Source organism: Artibeus jamaicensis, unplaced genomic scaffold (genome assembly GCF_021234435.1).
Source record: "Artibeus jamaicensis isolate MK-2021 breed Jamaican fruit bat unplaced genomic scaffold, CSHL_Jam_final scaffold_847, whole genome shotgun sequence".
In the NCBI taxonomy this organism is placed as follows: domain Eukaryota; kingdom Metazoa; phylum Chordata; class Mammalia; order Chiroptera; family Phyllostomidae; genus Artibeus; species Artibeus jamaicensis.
In genome coordinates, this window is record NW_026522057.1 from 14851259 (window position 1) to 14873525 (window position 22267).

Sequence of the window (22267 nt, forward strand, 5' to 3'; positions counted from 1 at the left end):
AGCCTTGTGAGACTACGGTGTGGACGTTCAAGTGCTTTGTAATTAGTAAAGCATTTTACCCCTGTTTGATAGAATCTCTGCAGATTCAGGACTTTTTTTGTGCCATCATCTCTGGCTCTCCTCTCTTCTTACGGAATACTTCCTTCCGTCGGCGCCAAGGGGTCGCTGCGCCAAGAGGGTGCTGACAGGTCCCTCTAGCCTGCTTACGCTGGATGCTCGTTGGTGCCTATAAATGGCAGTGACCGGCTCAGCTAGGTATCAGTTCACGGCCGCTGGGGCTGGACCCCGCGTAGGAGCTAGAAGTGGAGCTGGACCTGGGGAAGCTGAAGCTGGGCCGGGGCGGAGCGCAGAGCTGCGCCGGGGCCGCCAGGAGGGGCGTGTTGCTGCTGTCCCACCGCGAGCCGCCCCCTGCCCGCGCGGCGGCGCGCTCCTGCCAGGCCGCCTGCCTCCGCCTTCCTCTCCCCTCCCTTTCCCCGGAATCTCCCCGCGGCGCGCCTGCACCGAGACGCTTCTCTGGGTGGGGAAGCTCCCGGCTGCTTTCTGGCTTCATTTCTTCCTCGCAACCTAGTCTCCCAGCCCCCTCTTTTATTTTCCTGGACTGGTCCCCTTCTGATCCCTTCCTTAATTGCAGGCTCCCTGCTTCCCTTCTTCGAGTGCCCGCTCCTCAGTCACTTTCCTCAGCCAAGAGTCCCAGCCTTCCCTCTTCCTTTTTTTTTCCCTGGGGTGCAACCTGTCCTGTCCCTTTCTCTGTCCTAGGGTGCAGTGGATTCCCTACTCCTTTTCTCTGGCCTGGAGTTCCAGACCTGTGGTCTCTTCCTGTGGCCCGTCCTGGGTCCTTGTCCCTCTTCCCCAGTTTGGAGTGCTAGACCGAGAACCCAGCCTCCCTCCACCCGCAGAGGACTGCTTCTACAAAAAGACCTCTAAAACATGAACTTTTCCTGAGATACCCCAGTCCTTCTTCCCACCTGCTGACCCCTTGCTACTTATGTCCCAGGTCTGACTCTCACTTTGCTAAGGGTCGAGGCCTACGGGCTGAGGGAGGGGCAGGATGCTTCTGTGGTCTGGCATCTGTGGCTTGTCTCCACCTCGAATCTTCCCTTCGTTGCTTGTGGTAGTAGCATTGGTGGGGCTACTACCTGTTCTCAGGAGCCACGGCCTCCAGCCCAGCCCTACTGCCAGCACCATCCGAGGCTCAGAGTCGCCCCGGGAACGCTCACTTGGGGATGTTACTACTGCCCCGCCAGAGCTCACCCCTGAGAGCCACCCTGTTAACCATTCCAACAATGCAGAGGGCAGGAAGGCCCGAAAGCCCTTTCCAGTCCTGGGCATTGACTACACACACGTGCGCACACCCTTCGAGATCTCCCTCTGGATCCTGCTGGCCTGCCTCATGAAGATAGGTAAGTCCAGTTTACTCTGATGCGTTCTTTGCCACCAGACTGGTGAGCTTCTTGCCCCATCCTTATCCTCACCACCTGAGGCAGGAATGAAGGTCTGGACTCCTCCTGTAACATAGGCAGCTTCCATCCTGCCATCTTGGTTCTTCTCAAGCTTGAGCTCTGTGGCGTCCCAAGATTGGAGCCAACATAGTGCACGGGAAAGAGCAGAATTAGAGCATGGGGTACTTCTGATACTAGGTAGTTTCAGGAAGGCTACCAGACCTGGCAAGTCTCCTCTGGCTGGGCCAGACCCTGAGGGGAGCCAGGCATCCAGCTGTGTGTAAGGCAGGAAGGAGTGTCTCCCAGCAAGTGGCACAGTCTGCTCTGTCAAGAGCAACCAGCGCAATTACACACTGCATGGGAAGGTGTTCCAGGGTGGAGTATATTTCCACTTGGCCTGTCAAAGGAGTCTGATTATAGCCGGGGATCCGTGCCTGGACACCTAGAAGTGTGAGGGGGTCTGATATTTTCACCCTCCTTTATCTCCGGAATATTGTCTGTTAGCTTTGCCTGTCCAGGCAGGTCAGGAGCCCCTGAGTCAGTTTCTGGCCCAGGAATGCCATTCTTTAAACAGTTTATGGGACAGGAGGTTGTGGAATTTCTGCAGTCTGTTTTGGGGGTGGAGGGTGAATGGAGGCAGTTGAAGCTTGGCCTGACGCCAGCTCACGTCCAGGTTGGTACCCGGCTGTGTCTCAAGGTGGTGTCTGGGCTGACCCGTCCTTGGTGGTCTGCCACCCAACCAGGCAGGAGAGAGACAGGTACAGGGGCTCGGGATGTTCTGAAGAGACTTTGAAATGTTCTTTGTGGGAGAAGGAAACATGAAAGTTGTCCTCTTCCAGAGGGTTGGTCCCCCTGCTGGGCCTGAGCACTCTGCTCTGCTAGGTGATTGATGGAGCTCCCCGGAGCCTGCATAGCCCAGAAGTCCCTGGAAGGAGGAGGGTGGCGGCTTTAAAAGTTGCCTTTGCTTTTTTAGCCCTAGCTAGCTGTGGAAGGCATGGGGGCTGGGGACTCTGATGGCTTGGGTCTGGGGAGTTCGTGACCCTTGGCAGGAAGCCTTGCAGCTTTCCCAAGGATGTGCCGGCACTGAGTGGCAGTGCCAGGTTGGTGTGAGGCAGGCTGTGGGACGCGCTGCCGCAGGGCACTCTGGACACATCAAGGAGCTTGGCATCCTGGTGCAGGGCTTGGGTGCTGTGATGGTAGCAGGGCCTGGCCTGTACATAGACCTGGGCCACTGGCACCTATACCCTAATGGCAGCCAGTTTCCTGGAAAAAGTCAAGGACTGGGCCTGGGGAGCCATGTGCACTGATTCTGATCAATAACATGACCTTGAACAAGCTGGGTCCTTTTTGTGTAAGTCTTGCCCACCTGTGAAACTGGTAAGATTCTAAATTTGAACTTATCATTTGAGTTTTAAAACCTGTATTTTAATTGTTGTAAGAAACCGAAGTAACCATGATGTGTCATTTGCTGTGTGAGACCAGGAAGAGACCTGACAAGCATCGTCTATCCATTGCCCTACACTCTTCCGCCCCCGCCCCCACACCTGGCATTGTGCTAGAGCCTTGGGGGCTGACCCACATGTTGTAGGTCTCAGTGACTTCTGGTGGGATGACAGCATGACCACAGAAATCCTACTCTGGGCAGGCAGGAGTTTGTCTCTACAGGCCTGATAGCTCTGGTTCTAATGGAGTCAGGCTTGGCCTGCTTTGTCCTCACCAGAACCTGTGCCAGGGACCCTGGGCAGCAGGAGAACAGAGATGGTACCATGGCAAGGGCACCAGTTTAGAAGTTAGAAGACTTGGCATCTCACCCCACCTCTCTCTGCGACCTCAGGCCGGTCCCACCCATCTCCACCTATCAGTTGATCTTTGTGTCCCTTTCTGGTTTTGCTATTTCTGCCATTTCACTGACTTGGACAACCCAGGCAAGTCACTCAGCCTTGGGGCCTCAGTTTTCCCATTGTAAAGCGAGGAAGTTAGATATGGTCTTGAAGGCCTTCACAGCTCTGAGAGTCTGTGTTTCTGGCTTAGAAGGGTGTTTTTCTGCACCTGAAACAGAAGAGTCCTAGCATCTGGCCATCCTGGGAAAGAAAATAGAGAGAAAGGTGACCGAAAGACCTCAGGGGTCCCTGTTCAGGTGGCAAAAGTGAAAGCACATTTGTTTCTTCACCTTTGCAGTGTAGCATTAGATAAGGGTCTGGGGAGTTCCCACTTTTCCACTTCTTTTTTTAACCCTGTACCTCAGTTTCGTCATGTATAAAATGGGGAAATCATATATCTAGCCATCGTGCCGCTGATGTGCCGCCGACTAAATGAACACACATAAAGTGGTCCTTGTGTCCAGAGGAAGCATTCAGTGAGCGGCAGCTGCCCCGATGGCATTTTCACCACCGAAGGCAATGCATCCCACTTCCTCACCCTCCCAGAGTCTTCCTCTGAGGCTGGAGGATTACATGTCCCTCAACCCTAGGCTGCCACAGGGTGTCTGTCCTTAAGGTTTCAGGGCTTGGAATGTGTCCTGCTGACTTGATTTTTCCTTTCACTTAAGCTGCCTCCAGAGTTGGTCCTAGGTGGAGGGGAGATGGCATCAGCTGACTTAGGAGATAGGGTCGGGGGCTAAGGCCACGTTCCCTCCACACTGTTAGATACGCAAGAACCTAGGAGTTCATTTTGGGGTCTTTCCTATTCCCTCTGCCCCTCTGCCCCAGTGTGGGTAGGAGCTATGTTGGAGCCCTTATTCTGTCATCTGTGGCAGCTGATTCCCTTGCAAGGTACCCCTCCTTTGAGAATAGAGAGAGCTGTGTGCAGTTCTCATCCCCATCTAATCACTAACCAGAGCCTTAGGTAGACACCATCAGAGATGCATGTGGGAGGGTGGGGTTAGAGCTGAAGTTTCAGAGTAGATGCTGCTGGCTTCTCTAACTGATTCAGTGGGCGAGTAGGCAAGTTGATTCCCTTCTTTGGGCCTCTTGTCTCTCTCTGACAGTCAGGCATTCTTGCCTTATCCTTGGTGTAGAGGGGCTGGTGGCTTGAGGGCATTTAGACTAGAGAACTGTGAGAGAGACCCCAAGCTGTAGGCTCAGTCCATTCCCCACCCCCACCGCGCATCGTGATTTGGACCCTGCATGAACTCTGCATTGTCTTCAGTTCACCTGGCTCCCGGTCCAGTGCTTATTCCAAGGGAGAGCCTCGCTGTAACCCAGCTCACCACTGGCACCCACTGGGTTTGTTTGACCATGTCCCTGAAACTCCTGGCAGAGGCCTGGGGGCCCATAAAGCAGGCATTCATCTTGTCTCCTGACCAGAGGCAAACAAACATCTTTCAGCTTGTTTTGATTTTTGCAAGGTGTATCCTGACATTTCCTCCTAGAGCAAGTCTGTGATTGGGGAGGATGGCGATTATTATGCCCACTTCCCAGGCCAGGATATCAGAGTCAGCCACTGATTTCCTGTAAAAATAAGACTAGAATTCTTCCCTCCCACTTCTCAAAAGGAGAGAGGAACAACTTAAAGGTCACCTTGAAACTGTCTCAAGAAGCCCAGATGGGACCTTTCTAAAAAGAAACAGGTGACCTTTTTCTCTTTGGAAAAACAGCTGACTGCAGGACGGTGGGAGGGGAAGTCAGCTGAGGACGAGGAGGAGCCCTCAGGTAGGACATGTGTTTTCAGAAGCCCCAGGGCACTCACAGGGCCTGGGCTGGTCATCCTACTTGCATTTAGTTTAGCTGCACCCATGAGGCATGCCTTTCCTCTTGGCCCTGCCTTGCCCCTCCAGCTCTGGAGGAAAGGAAAGACATGCTTGGAAAGCCTGGGCCAGGTACCATGTTCCTCTGAACCTGATTTGCCTCATCGGGAAGGTGACATGTTGTCCCTACTTTCTAGGACCCGTGTAGAGGGTGAATGTGGGAACACCCAGCAGAGTGCCCAGCTTGCTAGAGCAGCTTTTGGGACCTGTTCAGACTCTGGCCCCGTTGGGTGGTCTTTTCAGCCCTTCCAGCCCCAGCAGTGGCTTTCACTTCCCCTCGTAAACCCATCTCCCTTACTGTTTATCCACTACTTTGGCATCAGGCCTAGCCTGCCCTGTGACATCTCTTCTGTTGGGTGTGTGTGTGTGTGTGTTTTAGTAAGAATTACCATTTATTGAGTATCTACAGAGTAGAGTCAGGCACTTTATAAAAGTGATCTCATTTAATCCTTACTAAAGTCATATGAGATAAAGGCTATCTTTGTTTGGCAGATGAGGAGACAGCTCAAAGAGGTCATCTGCTGTGATGCTGAATTGTCGTTTATTTTCTGTTTGACTCTTTCATAGCCTCCCGGAGGTGCAGCTACATCTCCTGCCCCTCACATTCCCCTTGGCAGATGCACACGGTACTGCACTGAGTAGGTGCCCAGCTCACTGCTCCTGCACTGGGGAGTTTAGGACTCCCTCAGGAGTCTGGGCAGATGTCAATGGTGGGAGCCCTCTCCCTGCCCTGAAAAAACTCTTAAGGGTTCTGTGCTGGCTTTGAGCCCATTCTCTGTCCCTGTGAGTCCACATGGGTGCACCTGAAGCTCACTGTCCCTTGTCCTCTGGTAGTCCCCTCCATCTCCTCTTCAAATTATTCTGAACAGGGATGTCTTGGATGCTCTCTATGGATCATTTCTTGGGTTTGAGGGAAAACTGTGACCCCCCCCCCAAGTCCCACTGTGAAACAAATATTCCTTCTTGGAGGTGGCTGGCATGAGAAACACAGGAGGGGCTGGGAACTGGAGCTGAGGGGCCCCAGGCTCCCTTTGGGAATGCTGTGCTATGCACGGCCAGCGGGCCTTCCTCCTTCCCTCCCTTTTCCCATCATGGCCACTCCCACTCCCACCCCAGCCCTGCCCCCTTTCCTTCCCCGGTGGGATGAAGTCTCCCTCAGCAAGTCCCGGACCTGGGTTATTCCTGAGTCATCCATCGCCTGTGTGGGCCCAGTTTTGCAGCAAGCGCTCCCCCTGCAAATGTCTGAGTCAGACATGTCTCCCCAAGGTTGTCTGCACACACCACACTGGGCCAAACCATCTCTTTAAATGCTGTTGAACGTTAACTGATACTTAAAGGCAGCCCGTGATTACGTGTGGGTATTTTTAATCTTATGGGCTAATCTAATTTTAACTGAGCTAAGTTTTGGATCGGGCCTGGATCAGTGGACTGTTCCTCTTCCCTGGGGTCATTTGACTTCATTTTCTTTTCCCTGAAGCTCACTCAACATGCAGGGCCAGTTTTGGGGTTCTGTTAGGTCAGACCTGACCCCTGAGTTCTGATACTGACTTGCTGAAAATCTGGAATTCCCTAATTTACCCCAGCAAGCTGTTTCCTGAAAAGATGTATCCTTAAACAGCACTGAGCGAGCCTCGGGATGAGAGGCTCATCCCCCTTCTTGGTCTTTTGGGGCACACATACCCCTGAGCCCAGACCGGCCCTTCCACAGTGCTCAGCCTATCTGAGACCAGGTGGAGGGCTGACAGCACAGCTGTGTGTCAGGCAGAGCCCACAAGCTCACCAAAATAATAAATAGCTAACACTTACATAGTACTTGCCTTGTGCCAGGCAAAATTCACAAAGGCTGTGTCTGCACTGGCCAGCCAGGACTAGGAGCAGCTAATTAATTCCTCTGTGCAGGCTAGGGTGGAGGAGGCAGGTCAGCTGAAATTACCCATCAGGCATTTAACTTTTAGCCCAGCAGGGAACCAAAAAGTGTGAACCCCTGGCCCTGCTCATTATTAGGACCTTCCAGTCTGCTCAGGAGAAAGTGGCTGATTTGTGTGGAAGGCAGGGTGGATTCCTGGCAGAGGTAAAGTTCTAAGGAATAATCAGTCCCCTAGGGCAGGGGTGGATACGGAAGGCTTCTCAGAGGAGGTGGAACTTGAGCCAGTATTGAAGGCTAGAGAAGAATGAGATAAGCAGGCAAAGACACAGGGAGCTAGTACAGATGCCTACAGGAATGTAAGCCCCTTGAGGACAGAGCCTTTCTGTGCCTGGCACAGAGTAAGGGCTCCTAAATATTTGAGAAATGAATGAGTGCTTGACAGACTTTCAGGTAGACATAGGGTCCACGTGAAGCCCCTGGGCACACAGAAGGCAGTTTGACTGCTCTGAGGGGGGAGAGCAAGGGCTGGAGAAGCCAGTCGCCAGACTGAGTGCCAGGCCAGGGCGTGTAGCTGCGCTTGGAGAGTGGCACAGAGTGATGCTCTACGCGTCCGTGTGTTGCTGTTGCTTCCTCCCATCCTCCCTCCCTCCCTCTCTCCCAGCCTCCTTCAGCTTGGCTCCAATGGAGGGCCTTGCAAGGGCATCATCTCTGGGCTGGGTGGGGTCTCTCCGGGCAAGTCTGGGTTAGTTTGGTCTGCCCTTGATTTGTGTAAGTAAAAGCAGAATACCAGAGCTTCCTCAGGGAGCTGCTGAGAGTCCTAATTGAATTAAGCTTTTCCCGGGAAGATTCCTCAAGCCATCAACCACTCGGTGACTGTGAATTAATGAGACCAGTGGCCATAAACCACACAAGAAGGCAGTCTCGCTAATTTATAGTTGTACCTGGATAGGTTGACTTACGGCTTCTCTTTGTTTTTATGTGTGTGTTGGGAGTGGGTTGGGGCCAGAATCTCCTGTCTGTGGCAGATTTATTTTTATAATATGAATAAATAAAACATGTTCATGGTAAAAACAACAACAACAAAACCCCAAACAAATAAAAGTAAACCCCAAAAGTACAGCAGGGCATCGCGGTGCGAAGTGGAAGTGCCCCTCCTCACTTCTCTGCCCACCCCCACTCCCCAGAGGGCATCAGTGCTGACTTCCTTGGGTGTCTCTTCAGAACTCCGCTGTGCATGTGTGAGTGTGGGGGTGCGTGGGCAGAGTTTAGTATTCATCAAGCCACTGTGTAAAGGGAAAGAGCTCTGGACTGAGAACTGGAAATCTGGGTCTTCACGCTGCTGTTTTCTTGCATATCGACCTGTGGTAAGTCATTTTGCCTTCCTGGGCCTTAGTTTCCCCTAACTGTCAGTTTCCTCTGTTGAAAGGCTCCCTGGGACCCCCCAGCTGGAAAGGCAGCCAGAGGGGCGGGGGGCTGCTCTAGTGAGGCCTGGGCAGACTGTGAAGCCCTTGGAGAGGTATCTACATAGCCCCATCTTTTAGGGGATGGGCCACTGCTGTCATGATCCCTGGCTTCAGTGCACAGACTCCTCAAGTACAGGATCATGGTCATTTCCAGCTCCAGCTTCAGGGTTATGGGGTTAAATAAATGGGTACTCAGAGAGCCTCCTCTCTTGCTGGGGAAGTAAGACAACACACAAGGAGAAAGCACAGGTGGGAAATTGTGTGGCTCAGGCTGGGATGCTGAGGAGATCAGAGAGGAGGAGAGATAAGGGAAGGCTTCCCAAAGGAGGTGATCTTGAGTAGTGGGTGGCCAGGTGGAAAAGAACATCATTCAGGGGGGTTGCTGTTAGAAGGGATTCTGGCTTAGGTGGGATCTGCTGTTCTTCCAGGGTATAGATTTTCTAAGATTCTTCCTGAGTACATGATGGAGTTGAGGGGGTGTGTGGACCCCCAAAATGATCTGCAGACTTTTGTATATGTGTGCTTTCATCAGAGGGAGGGGGCCCATAATAGCCACAGATTTTCAGCGGGATCTGTAGCCCCCCAAAATTAAGAGCTTCGGCCCTTTGTGCTCCATGAATTTGAAGAAGGATAAAGGACTTTCCTTGGGGAAAGTGGTACTAGCCCTGGGGTGAGTGGGGCTTGCCTGGACCTGCAGGTACCTCTGTAGAACTCCTAGGTGAGGGGAACAAACCAAATCAGAATAAGTAGGCTGTATCCTGGGGGGAGAGAGGGGAAAACAGGACTCTAAGGAAAGTACAGAAACACCTTTCTGGATTGGGGATCAAAGCAGCTGCAGCAGGGAAGCTACTGTGTTCCTCTGCCCCCTGGGTCTGCTGCGTTTCTGGGTGAGCCCAGAAGCTAACCAGGTCCCTGCTCTTGTGCTATAGTGGCTGGGGCCCAAACACACCTCCGAGGTTCTGTTACATGGAGCAGCTGCCTTTGAGGCCGCAGAAGCAGGAGATTGCCCCCGAAGGGGACAGGCTTTGAGGACTTTGTGTCAGACAGCTTCAGTTGGCCTCTGCTGTTTCTTGGACTAAGGGCCCTCCATCTCTGCTCTCACCCTGATTTTGGAAGTAGAAGTAGAGAATATTATTCTAGCTCTAGAATATTAGAGATAGAAAGAACCTTATCACAGCCTATGGCCCCAGGGCCCAAAGGGTAAGTGGAGAAGTTTTGGTCCAGTCGTTTTGGAGAAGGAACGACTTTTGGAGAAGTCGTTTCCAGCTGAGGCCCGGAGAGGTTGTGCTCAGAGCCACACATGACCCAGTGGCAGAGGGAGGGCTTCCTCTGTCCTGTTACCTAACCCAGGGGTCTCTAGGTGGTGAGAGCTGGACCAAGAGGAGGGACTGTGGTCTTTGGCCTGGGTGTTGGTTTGTGAGCATTATGTGAGCATTGGTTAGTCTCTAGTGGGCCCTTTAAGGCCAAGGAAGGGCAGCTTCCTGCTGGAGTACTTATCAGAGAATTGTTAGTGGCAGGGAAACCATCTGGCCGTGGTGACACCAGTCCTTGCAGGAGAAACAAGTGCAAGACTGGCAACCTTTGAGCCAGCCTAGGGGCTTCTCCCCTCACCCACTGAATTCCTCAGGCCTTTGTACTCCATCACAAAACGGTGTTGAGCCTGGTACTCTGCTTTTTATAGCGTCTTTTGCCATCAAACCAGGGAATGAGATCTTCTTCTGGGTCCTGGGTCAGGGCCTGCAGGAATCTGGACGCTGTACCAGGTAGGCAGGCAGGTAGGCAGGATGCCAGAGTCAGGGGGAGCTAGCTCACCCAGCCAAGCACAGCCTCAGCTTCAAGTTACACCTCAGTAGGGGAGGGGAGCAAGCACCCTTCCAGGCCTGTCTGGCTGGTAGAACCAGCAGGAGAACTGCTCTCTCTCAGGAGCTCAGGGACTGGTTCGAGAAATGCAGTATAGACACAGGGCAGCCAGGCGGTAGGAAGCAGCTGGAATTCAAGGTGCAGATGGAATTCCATGAGGGTTTGGAGGAAGCAGAAAGACCTTGCTTGGGGGGTAGGTGCTTTGTGGTGGTGATTGGTGAACCGGGATTTAGATGAGGTGCTTGAATGAAATAGGTCTCACTGGGCGCAACCAGAAACTTCTGCTTGGAGCAGGACCTGTGAGTTGCAAAGGAGTGAGTAGTTCCCCTGGGAAACGTGGTGGAGAGGAGCAGAGGCTTCTCAGCCCAACAGACTTCGCCCCAATCTCAGCCTAACCACTTCCAGCACCGTGACTTCGGGCAAGTCACTCCCCTTCCTTCTGGTCATCAGTTTGATCATCCACGACAGGGGGTAACACCTGGCAGGGATGTCTGGAAGGCTTGGGGAGCGTACTCTTGTGAGATGGGCGACACAGAGTTTGGCACATTCCGAACATACATTAAAAGGTGGCGCTCAGGAGCCCCTCTTGGATCCAGGAGGAAAAGAAATAGGGGCTTGTTTTCTCTGGCTCCTAAGTCTCCCAGCATCTGAATGATCCCTCAGTAAGACTTACTGGTGCCCTGCTACGTGTCCAGTGCTGTGCTAAGTGCGGGGTGAGGGGGCTGTGAATAAATAGTAGTTCTCCTTTTAGCGAGTCTGCCCCTGATGTCTGCACTTTCTAGTATGCATCAGGAAACCTTTTAGGGAGATGCTGTTACTCTTTTTTTTTCTGTCAATGAGGGTACAGGCCCAGAGAGGTTAGGTGACTTGCCTAGGGTCATGTGGCCTGACTGTGGCACAGCTAAAGCCAGACCCAGGCCTCCCCATACCAAATCCTACACTGTTTCTCCCACTGAACAGTCATTTCACCAGCTAGCTGGAGCAGCAAGACTTACCACTTGAAACACTTAATGAGCAAAGCACCATTTTGTATGACAACTTGACATGTAGCTATACAAGTTACAATCTTGCAGAACAGATGATGGTTTTTAAAATAGACCCAGCGATGACGAGGTGCCAGGTGAACTGTGCCAGTCTTAAGGGCAGACGATTCTGCCACTTCATAACTGCATCACCCTGTCTGAGCCCCAGTTGCTCCTTTCCAATGGGGTAACGTCTTTAAAGGCCAGAGCACATCGTAAGCACTCAGAAGTGCGTGTTGCTACTGTCCTAGCCGCATTTAGGAGGAGGAGATGAGAATAGAGTCTAGCAGTGGAGGATGACTTCAGGTGTGAGGGCCAGGAGCATTGGGGTAGGGCTGAGTGCTGCCAGGACTGGCGAGACCAGGAGCTGAAGTGTCTGAGTTTGGTCACTAGTTGGGAGAGGGGGCGACTCACACTCAGCAGACACTGATTCGTGCCTAATAAATGCTGTGCTAAAGGTGGAAAGATGAGGAAATGCAATCCCAGCCTCATGGTGGGGGCGGGGGAGGCCAACATGCGAAGCTGAGCAGGGCCCACAGCGCTGGGAGTGCATGGGGGGAGTAGGGTGGGGGCGGATCCGCAAAGGCTTCCCAGAGCTTTAAGCTGAGTCTTGAAGGTTAAGCAGAAGTTTGTTGGCTCACAAGCCAAGGGGAGGGAGGAGCTGGAGAAAGGTACAGAGAGATAGGAATAATGCAGAGCCACTGACTTTGCTTTTGGAAACATACTGGGGCATTCTTCACCCCTCCACCTCATCCCCAAGCATAGTCCACCCGCCTGCCTGGCTGGGCGGAGAAGCTGAGCCTGTCTGTGGAGCTCGAGCCCCGAGGGTGGGTATTGCCTCAGGTGGGCTGCAAGGACAGAACTACCGTTGATTGTGACCTGTTGATCGAGACCTGCTGAGTGCCTGGCCTTGTGCTGCAGGCTCCAGATAGCACATCACTGTCCTTCGTGTGGGTACGGTCACAAGGCTTTTGTAAGAGGGGAGGGGACAGATCAAGTGAGGTCACAATACCAGCCGAGGCTCTGAGCAGTGGGTGTGAGTGGCAGCTGAGTGGAGGCCCAGCCACCTGAGGCTTGGGTCTGGGCCGAGGGTCAGTGAGAAATAAGACTGGGGAGTTGGGCCGGCTGTATTCCTGAGTACCCAGAACTCCAGCCAGAGGGGTGTAGACTTGGCCGGGGCTTCTCAGGCTGAATGTTTGCCCCTTTGTTTTGTTTCTGCTTCTGCTCCCCCTGTCCAGGCCATGAGCATCTCCAGCCCAGGTGACTCCAGTGGCCTTCCAAATGGTCTCCTGGCACCACTCCCCTTGGTCTGTTGTTGGCTCCCCTAGAGCAGCCAGAGGGATCGTTCAGAAGGTCGTGCTCCCCTGCGGAAAACCTTTCAGTTGCTTCCTGATGAACTGTGGGTAAAATCCGGGGGAGGAGTGGCCTACACCTTTCTCGACTTCATTCCCTGCTGCTCTTTCCCCTACTCCACTCCCACCAGCCTCCCCGGGTTCCTCAAACACGGAGCCTTGCCAGGCCTGTTCTTCCAGGCGGCCACCACCTGGAACTTGTTTTCCCCAGCCTAGAAGACTGCCCAGGCCCCACCAGCTCTCATTCAGACCCTGGATCAGGTGTCATCTCTCCAAACCGGGGCCCCTGGCCACCAGTCTAATGTGTAGCACACCCCCCACCAGCTCCACGCCCCTTGTCAGACTTTGTTCTGGGTGCTCAGGACACAGCCAGGAGCAAGACGAGGAGGCTTCTGATGTCAAGGCTCACTCGCCAGTGAGGGGTGTTAGAGGGTAGACACAACCATGCTGGGCTGTAATAAGTGTCCCGAAAATAATAAATGGGAGAGAGATTCGCTGTTTTTTTTCCAAACTCTAAGCAGAAGTTTATTTAGAAAGTCACAGAGGTAAAAGAAGAGTCGAGCTTGGCCACTTTGGATGGTCAGCAAAGGCCTCTCTAAAGAGATGACTTTTGAGCTGAGCGATGACAAGAAGGAGCCACCTTTCAAAGACCAGGGGACCTAAGGAGTGTGTGTTCACGGAGCCTGGAGTAGAGAGGGAGGTGTGTGAGAATGGAGAGGAAGATAAGGGTCAGATCACGTTGGGCTAGTGGGCCCTGCGTTAGGCATTGGGTTGGATTCTGGGTGCTGTGTGATGCCATTGGAGGCTTTGAGCAGGAAGATGTGGTCTGACCTGGGGGGTGATGTGCAGAGCAGCCTGGGAGTCAGAGATGGAGAGTGGACTCTGGCTTTGGACTGGCCACAGTGAGCCAAGCAAAGCAGGTCCCTGGCTCATAGCTACTTGCTCGGGTCTGTGACAGCATCAAGAGCAAAGTTTCTAAACAGGCACCTCTGCCCAGGCAGGTGGGGGGGGAGGAAATGACAGAAGCTCCAGCCTGGGGGAGCTGTTCCTCAGGTGGGGTGAACAGGCTGCAGGAGTGGAGCAGGAGGGATGGGGGTCCATGGGGAAAGGGAGGGCTGAGTGGGTGCCAGCTCTGCTGGACTCCTGCCCCTCCTTTGCCCAACCCCCACGCCATCAGGCAGGCGGTCACCAGACCTGTCATGTGGGAGGCTAGCACTGTCGAGCTCCAGGACCCCAATGCCTGTTCCAGAGGAACCCTGTGGTCCCACGTGGCCTAGGGAGTTGTCAGCCCCATAAAGGGCGAGCCCAGAGTCAGAGCGTCGGACCTCACTGTTGGGAGGGATCCCGGAGACAGAGCGAGGAGTCTAGGAGGTGCATGGAAAAGATGAGGGGGTTGGGGGTCAGAAGGCCTGGACTCAAGCCCCGCTCTTGCTTTTGCAGCTGTGTTGCTGGATGTGCAGACCTGTGGAGGTTCAGTGACAGTGCTGCTGAGTGAGGGCTCGGAATGTTCGGTTACAGTGACGGAGCCTGGCCCCACCCCCTCATCTCACAGGAGGAAGCAGAAGGCCCGAGCGGAAATAACTTGCCCACAGGCCGTAGTGGGTGGTGGTAGAGCTGGGGTTAGGTCAGGTCTCCCAACCCCCGTCCACAGCTCTTGGCGGATGGTGTAAATGGTCACTCTTTCCCGCACATTACATTTCCCTCTGGAGCAATCCCGTTCCTTCTGCAGAGGTGAGGTGGCTGCCCCTGGGTGTCCCACCTTCTCTTCATCTGGCCTCTGAGCACCTACTATGTGTCAGCACTGCTGTGTGGGTGGGGCTTCGTACCCTTTCCATGCTGCCAGCTTTGTGTGGGAGATAAGACATGCAAACAGCTAAAACACAAGGCAGGCTGAAGTGACACAGGCAGGCAGCGTGGGCCCTGGTGACAGACGGCTCTCGGCTCTGGCACTGCTACTTAGATGTAGTGGCGACAAGGCCCAAACCTACCTCGGGACAGATCAGAAGGCCTCTGATTCAATGCAGACGAGCATGAACTGCAGAGGTCCTGGGAGCAGTACCACGATGGGCCTGTGTTCAGGGCCAGGTCTCTCCTGGCAGGTGAAGGTTTTCCCGGCATTCTTGGCTCTGGGAGGCTTCCGCCTCCTCTCTCTGTGGGTAATTATCCTTCCTAAGAAACTGGTCAGATGGGAAACTGTAGGAAATGGTTCAGGACAAGGATTGCGTAGGAGTGGGGGGGAGAGTGGGGAGGATGCAGCAGGAGAGGGGCACACATGCCAAGCAGCAGGAATGGCTCCCTTCGGAGGGGGAGGGAGGAGAGCCTGGGCAGGCTGGGAGTTTAAAGCAGAGTATGGTGCCCCGGGGGGAGCCAAGTTTCTCAGAATTCCTCTGCTCCTGGTCTCTGGTGGGTAGAGGGGTAGGGTTGACCGGCAGTGTCTAGCTTTTCTGAATCAACAGGGGCTGGGGGCCCAGTGGGAAAGTGCGAGGCCGTGTGGCCCAGCGGCCAGAGCACTGTCCGGTTCTGCTGCCCAGCTGTCCTTCCACACGTGAAATCCCCTCATTGTGGGCCAGAGCCTGTTATGGCCAGTGGGTGGGCACCAGGCCCCTTTCCTGGTATAGAGCACTCCTTCAGACCCACTTCCCAGCAGGCTCAAAGCTCTAGTATGGGCTCTGCTCTTGTTTCAGTGAAATAGCAGCTGTCAGTGTGCTAAGGCTTATGGGACGCCAGGCTCCACTTAGCATAAGCAGGTGCCTGGACCACAGCAACTGATGAGCAGCAAGGAGTAATTAGGTCCTTACATTTGAGCCCAGGGATGGGCTGCCTGTGCAGTGCCCAGATGGTGGAGATTCAAGGCATCCTTTGGGACAGTCAGGAGTCAGTATATATCCAAATGGCCCAAGGTCATCAGACCTGTCACTGAATCCCAGTGTATCACCCGCTAGCTGTATGACCGAGGGCTGAGTACCTGACCTATGAGCATCGTTTTTTTCTGGGGATAGTTTTCCCCTGCATGTTTTTTAAACCTTTCCCCCTCTATTTGTTTAATTGAGAGATAGTGTGCATACAGTGGTGATCATAAGCTCAATGATGATTTACAGATGTTTGCATCCAGGTTAGCAGCCACCCAGATCCAGAGAGAGGACGTCTGTGTCCACCCCCGACCCGCCACAGCCCCCTCCTGCCCTTCCCAGTGTGTACCCTGACACTCCCCTGAGGTAACCAATATTCTGAGTTCTGTCATCAGCTGATTGTACCTGTCCTTGAACTTCACATAACTGGAATCAGACAACAGGTGTTCCTTTGTGTCTGACTTTGGCTCAGCATCTTCATGAAGTTCCTCTTTATTGCCACATGTACCCAAGGTGTGTTCTTTCGATTCCTGTGCAGCATTGCCTTGCATGAATGCGCCACAGTTGGGTAGGTCTTATGTTGACAGACGTTTGGGTTGGTTTCCTTTTATGACAAATTATGAACAAAGCTACTATGAACATACTTCTTATACTTCATAGGGCTTTTGTGAAAATTAAGAGAGATAATCTATTACAACACAGTGTTTAATGCTGAGTTTTGATTTAGAGCAGGTGTTCAAAAAATTTCCCCCCAGATTTTGTTTTTGTTTGTTTGTAAAAAGTGAAAACGATGCAAACGTGACGTAAGTACATACAGAAAAAAACACAGTCGCGTCCCGTTCACTCCCCTGCTCCACAGGCGATCGCCCTTCACGGTTCATCGTGTCTGCCTGGGCTTTTCCCCGTAGTTGTGTACAATTCTATTTCCTAAAAACCGTTTTTTAATAATAATGCTGTTCCTGCTCTTTTGCAGCCTTTTTCATAATATCTGATCTTTTGAATGAGTCCCCTTATCTGCACTGAAGGAGCAGTGCTGAGAGGGACGGGCTGGAACGAGCCCCCGAACCTGTCCCGCGGGGCCTCTCACCCTAGCCTGGCAGCGCCAGTCCCCGGCTTCCTTTCTGTGGAACCCAGAGTCCCGGTGCAAGTTCTGCCTTCTGGAGCCCTGGGCGCAGGTCCCGGCTCTGTAGCGAGCGCCCTGTCTGGGTGTGTTCTTGAACTTAAATGCCCTGAGCTTCGGTTTTTCTCATCTTTAACAGAGGAGAACCCGTAGCCATCTCAGAGGGGTGCCCGTGACGTTTAAATCCAAAATGGAAAGTGATGCGTGTGTGCTGGTTGCTACTGTGTAAAATCAGGGGCTGTCAGAGCGAGAGCAGCCTCTGAGAAGCTAACCCAGCTCGTTGCCTTACACATCGGGGAAGGCCGCGGAGCTAGCAAGTGATGGAGCCAGAACCTAACCAAAGATGGCATGGGCACTGCGGCTGCCCAGTCTCCCTGGGCCAGAGCATGGCTGTCACTGACCCACTTTTAAAAATATATTATTTATTTATTTATTTTTAGAGAGAGGGGACCGGAGGGAGAAAGAGAGGGAGAGACACATTGATCAACTGCCTTTCCCACACACCCTGACTGGGGACTGGGCCTGTAACCCAGGCATGTGCCCTGGCTGGGAATTGAACTGGCGACCTTTTGCCTTGTGGAGTGATGCCCAACCAACTGAGCCACACCGATCAGTGCTCGTGGGCCCACTTTTATCTGCAGGGACTCCCTGCTAGGGAATAAGAACACTGGAAAATTTCCCAGCCCCAGTCTCCCTCCAGTTCCTGGCTGAGGCCACAGGGGTGACTAGAAATTCCAGGCAGTGACCTGTGCCCATCATCTGCCGGTCCCAGAGGAGGAGGAAGCAGGAAGGTGGGGCAGAGGAGTGGGGGCTTGGATGGGGAGGGGCATGCTGCCCCAGTCTAGGCCACAGCACCTTCCCTATCCTAAAACCTGGGCCTCGGTTGACCTCCCAGCCCCACGGAGCTCAGTCCTTCCCTCTGAGCGGCCGGACCAGCACCCCCGCCCCCTGTCCTTTTGGGTTGACCATGGCCTGAATTCGAGTAGTCTCTCAGACTTCTCTTAGCTCAGTGTTCATGTTCCTTACCCTTTGCCCTCGGAGCTTCCATAAGGAGGGAGAGGACTCCCCCAGTTCAGTGAGATTGTGGCCTAAGCTGAGGTCAAGGATCCGGAAACCAAACCCTAATCGGCCTGGGCTGAGGCTTATGCCTCACTCACCCTGCTCCTCCCCAGGAAGCATTCGGTGTGATAAGGTTGGCACCGTACCAGCCCTGGCGGGCTCCACACTCCCCTGTGTTTAGCCACCGCACGTAGTACCAGGCGCACGGTGGCGGAAGTGGCTCCCCGTTCTGGTTCCCACCTCCCTTGGAACCGAAGCTCATTAGGAAAACACCTGCGGCAGTGATATCAGGGAGTCGGGCAGGGCCTGAGTGGGAGTGCCCTGTTGGTCCAGGGTAGGGTTTGGGGAGTGGCTCCGTGTTTGGTCTTTGCTTTCAGGGTGAGGTTGTGGGGTGACACGTGTTCTAGTGGCTGTGAATGGTAACGTTACAGAAGTTATCACACAGGAAAATGGTGCAAATGGGAGACCGTGAATCAGGAAGCCAGAGCGAAAGAGCCATTGGAGGTTACCTGGTCCTCTTTCCTCCTGTGGCCAAGCAAACCCGAGGCCCAGCGCTAGAACAGTGTAGGGACTGGCATTCAGGGACAGCGTTCCTTCCACTGCCTTGGTCACAACGACGGCCTGCTCCTTTGAACATTCTGAGACAGTTCTAGGTAGGCCCATCCTTTGGAGAATCGAGAAAATAGCTATCCAGAGCAGGTGAGATCTTGCTCCCTGGCATGTGTCGTCTGTTTGGCTTAAATACAGTCACGTGGTTGAGAAATGTCCTGGAGGATGAGCACCTTTCAGTTTCAAGTCAGTTCTCTGGGCCTTGCCACTACCAGCTACCCAGTGAGGTGGCATTGGGCAAGTGACCTTGTCTCTCTGAGCCTCGGATTCCTCACCTGTGATGTGGGTGTGACAGTGCCCTTCAGTGAGCAGTTGTGAGGACAAGGAGCCCTCGGTGGGTGCCGTCGTTGTCAACATCCAGTCTCCTGAGTGACTGAGCTGATTAGAACCAGGGCTTCTGCCTGAGGTCTAGGCCCTTCTAGTCCTGTCCTGCCTGCAGAGGCTGCTGCCCTGTTCCTCCTTTGTCTTCGGAATTCCCTGCCTCTGTGCCATTTGCAGGGCCCTGCCCAGGTGGATGCAGGTGCTGATGGAGGCTTTCTTTGCTCCTTCCTGGGCACAGGTCAGGGACTTGTGTGGCGCAGGCGGGCAAGCCATACTCAGTCACTGACAGGTTCCCAGCTTCCAGCCCGGCTCTCATGCACAGCACGTCCGAGCCAGACTTGGGACCTGTGCCTTGAGGATGAGAGCAGCAGCAGGAAGCAGTTACAGGCATTTCCCTAGCATGAGGGCAGAGCTGCGCCTCTAGGGTCAGGCAGTCCTGGGATCGAGGACCACTTTTGTTGCTCACTGGCTGTGTGCCATTTGGGCAAGTTCTTGAGCTCTGAGCCTCAGTTTTTTTCTCCAGAAAATAGAGATAGTGCCTATCTCATGGCATTGCTGAGGCTAAGTGAGAAAGCACAGGACTGGGTGGTACTTCTCCCTTTTGATGCTGCCACGTGAGGCTGGAGGGCTGTGCTGTGTCTCCCCTAGGCAGTGGTGAGCGGGGGGCCTCGCAGGCCTGACCCAGCCATGGGAGGTGTTCCCAGAAGAGTTCCATTCCTTCTCGCTAGGGTACCAGATGGCTCCCAGTTCCCCTGCTGGCAGAGCAGTCACAGAACGAGGGCATATTGGTTCTGCTAGGGGTCTTCGAGAGAACCAGAGGTTTAGCATGAGTGCAAGGCTCACCCCCAAGATTATATGGGAAGTGAGCGACAGTCTGAAGTGAACCGGGCTCCTGTTCCCACACAGCAGACACAAGTCAGGACTCGGAGCTGGAGGAAGCACGGTTGGTTGGGCTGTGGCGGCTCTGGGGTCAGAAGACCGGCTGTGGAGCCTTGGTTCCGTCCCTTCGCCCCTGTCTGCCTCAGTTTCCTCGGCTGCAGAATGAGGGCGGTGGTGCCTACATCAGAGAACTAGGAGAGTCACGCAGTCGAGGTGTGTGAAGCACCACAACGAAGGGCTCCGCGGAAGGCAGTTTAAACAGAGGTGGGAGTAGGTGAGGGGCGGCATTTTACTTATTTATTGAGTTTTTATGAGTTTTTTGGAGCCAAACTGATGACGTATGCCGGGGAGCATGATCTTAAATGTTCCCCGGAATGGTCTTGGAAGGCCCTGCCTCCTCTAGCTTCCTGGTGCCTGTCTTCTGCCCCAGGAGAGTCCTGACTGCCCTTTGCTGTTCCTGGAGCCCTGTGCCCTCCTGGTGCTGGAAGCAGGGCCTGCAGCCGACCGTGTCCTCATCTTTTCTCTGCAGTGTCCTCTAAAGGACAGCATTCTCTGAGCATGCTCAGCTCTCCCTTCTACTCAGTATGCCTTCTGGCTCCTAGAGGCCTGAGATGACAAACTGTCCCTAGTGGGCAGGGAGAGGAGGCAGGGAGAAGCCCTCCAGCGTGTTCTGTGTCCCCCCACTTTCATGATGCACAGCCAGCTGGGCCGTTTTTAGGAGACGTGTGGGGGAGACGTTCAGGACATGCCCTCCGGCATGGAGATGGATGCCTGCGGCACCCACCTAGGGGGAAACTCTGGCCTCCCCAACCTGCCGGCCGGCCTCAGGAACCTGCTGCTTAGGTTTTAGGGAACCTGCATCTGCATGGTTCAGCCACTTGTACAGCTCTTGTAACCTGTACTCAGGCAGCCCGGAAGGAAGTTTTTCAGATTTTGTAGGGGCCAAGAAGTCAGTTCAGTGGGGCTTCAGAAGGCTTCTGCCTCCTCTCAGTCTCCCTCCAGCCCCCCCCGGCTTCCCTCAGCACCTCTGGATACTTGTGCCGGCCAAGGCTGAGCCCAGAACCAGTGATGACAGGGACAGGGCACCAAGCCCTGCCTCAGAGGGGCTGCCTCAGAGTGTGTCAGTCTCCTGACTCTGGCTGCTTCCCTGGCAACGTGCGGGCCCTGCCTGGGCCTGGGGGCCGGGGCGCAGAGGTGGGACTGTGCTCTTTGCTGTGCGCTTTCTCTGGCAGTGCTTTGCTCCAGATACATGGTCTCTTCAGATCTTCAGAACAGCCCTTTGAGATAGAAATGATTATGAGCTCACTTTTCAGGTACAGAAAGGAGACGCAGAGGGTGCGTACCTGCCAATGAGGCATAGCTAGTAGATGGCAGAGCCGGGAAACCAGGCCGGCATGTTCTCAAGACCAAGCTCTCTGTTAACCACAGGGCTCCCTGCCTCTCCTGATAGCTGAGTTTGAGCGGACACTTTGGACAGAGCCCTGAGCGAATGCACTTGCTTGTTTTTCCAGATTTTCCCTTTCCAGCCATCTCACTCAGGATCTCCCAGCCTGCGTGTGGGACCACCTCCCCTGGACCAGCCCTGCCTGTGGCCCAGGCTCAGTTCCTCTGCCTCAGTCCCCAGAGTGCTGGCTGTCCAGCCTCCGAGAGGAGCTGCTTTTGGGACAGGCCGCTACCTGGCTAGTGGGTCTTCCTCCCAGTGGCGCTGGGCTGAGGCTCCAGAGTGAGCCAGGCAGTGAGAGACCCCTGCTCCAGCAGGGGGCCCGGTGCCCAGAGTGTCATGATTTTCCTGCTGTGCTTTGGTGGAACTCAGCTTTGGTGTCCTCTGTCCCCCTAGTGCCTTCTTTCAAGGCAGAGCTGTCACAATGATTGCCACAAGTCTCTGGGTGCTTGTTTTTGTTTTTCTGAGTGTTTTTTTTTTTTTTAACCTCCATTCCCTCTTCTTTCTCACAGCTACCCTGGCCCCTGAGCACTGCTTATCTTCATGCTAGAGAGGGAGGGGGTAAGACTCAGGGCAGTATCGTGATTGCCAGATCACGGTTTGCCAGAAGTTCAAGTTTAGAACTGGGATAGAAGCCAGCTCCTGTGTAGCAGACCAGGGCTCTTTACAGTGCCCTGTGCTCCTCATGTGAGGACCTCCTGTGCTCTGCATGAAGACTCTTCTGGGCCCAGACTCTGTGCTTGATGGTGAAAACGTTACAGAGCCTGGCCTTGTCCAATAGCAGAGGTCATCAGTGAGATTTCAGAGCTGGGGAGGCTTCTGACACACCTCTGAGGATGGGGGAGCTGAGGCCAGAGAAAGGCAAGGGCTTGTTCAAAGCGCCTAGTGAGTCGGTGGCGGGGTCTAGACCAGATGGAACTCAAGCTTCCTGATCCTCAGCCTGGGTTAGACTCAGACCCTTCCTCTCTCTGAATGTAGCTTTATGGGCTCTTGAGGCATTTGGAAGTGGGGTGGGGAAGGCCCACCCATCCTGCTAGAATATTCAGGAGGCAGTGCCAGCTGCCCCTGGAGCCTAGATTTAAAGACGGTATTGTGGATGGAGCTGCCCCATCCCAGGGTGCTGAGCCGGGGCGGGGGCCTGCACCAACTCCCTCGACGTCCTCCCTGAGGTGCTTGCCCACGGCTTTCACAGGATCCCAGAGTCAGAGCCCTCTGGTGGCTCTGCCTGGCTCACCAGGTTG

General features: G+C 54.1%; 1 protein-coding gene across 1 annotated transcript in view; it reads left to right on the forward strand.

Moving 5' to 3' along the window:
* Window positions 1–236: 236 nt before the first annotated feature.
* The window catches only part of SLC9A1 (solute carrier family 9 member A1), a 46657-nt gene continuing 24626 nt past the window's right edge, over window positions 237–22267 (forward strand). The window contains exon 1 of the mRNA XM_053660555.1: window positions 237–1400. Within this exon, the coding sequence (XP_053516530.1) occupies window positions 1049–1400 (352 nt within the window). The 5' untranslated portion in view covers window positions 237–1048. The remainder of the gene's footprint in view (window positions 1401–22267) is intronic.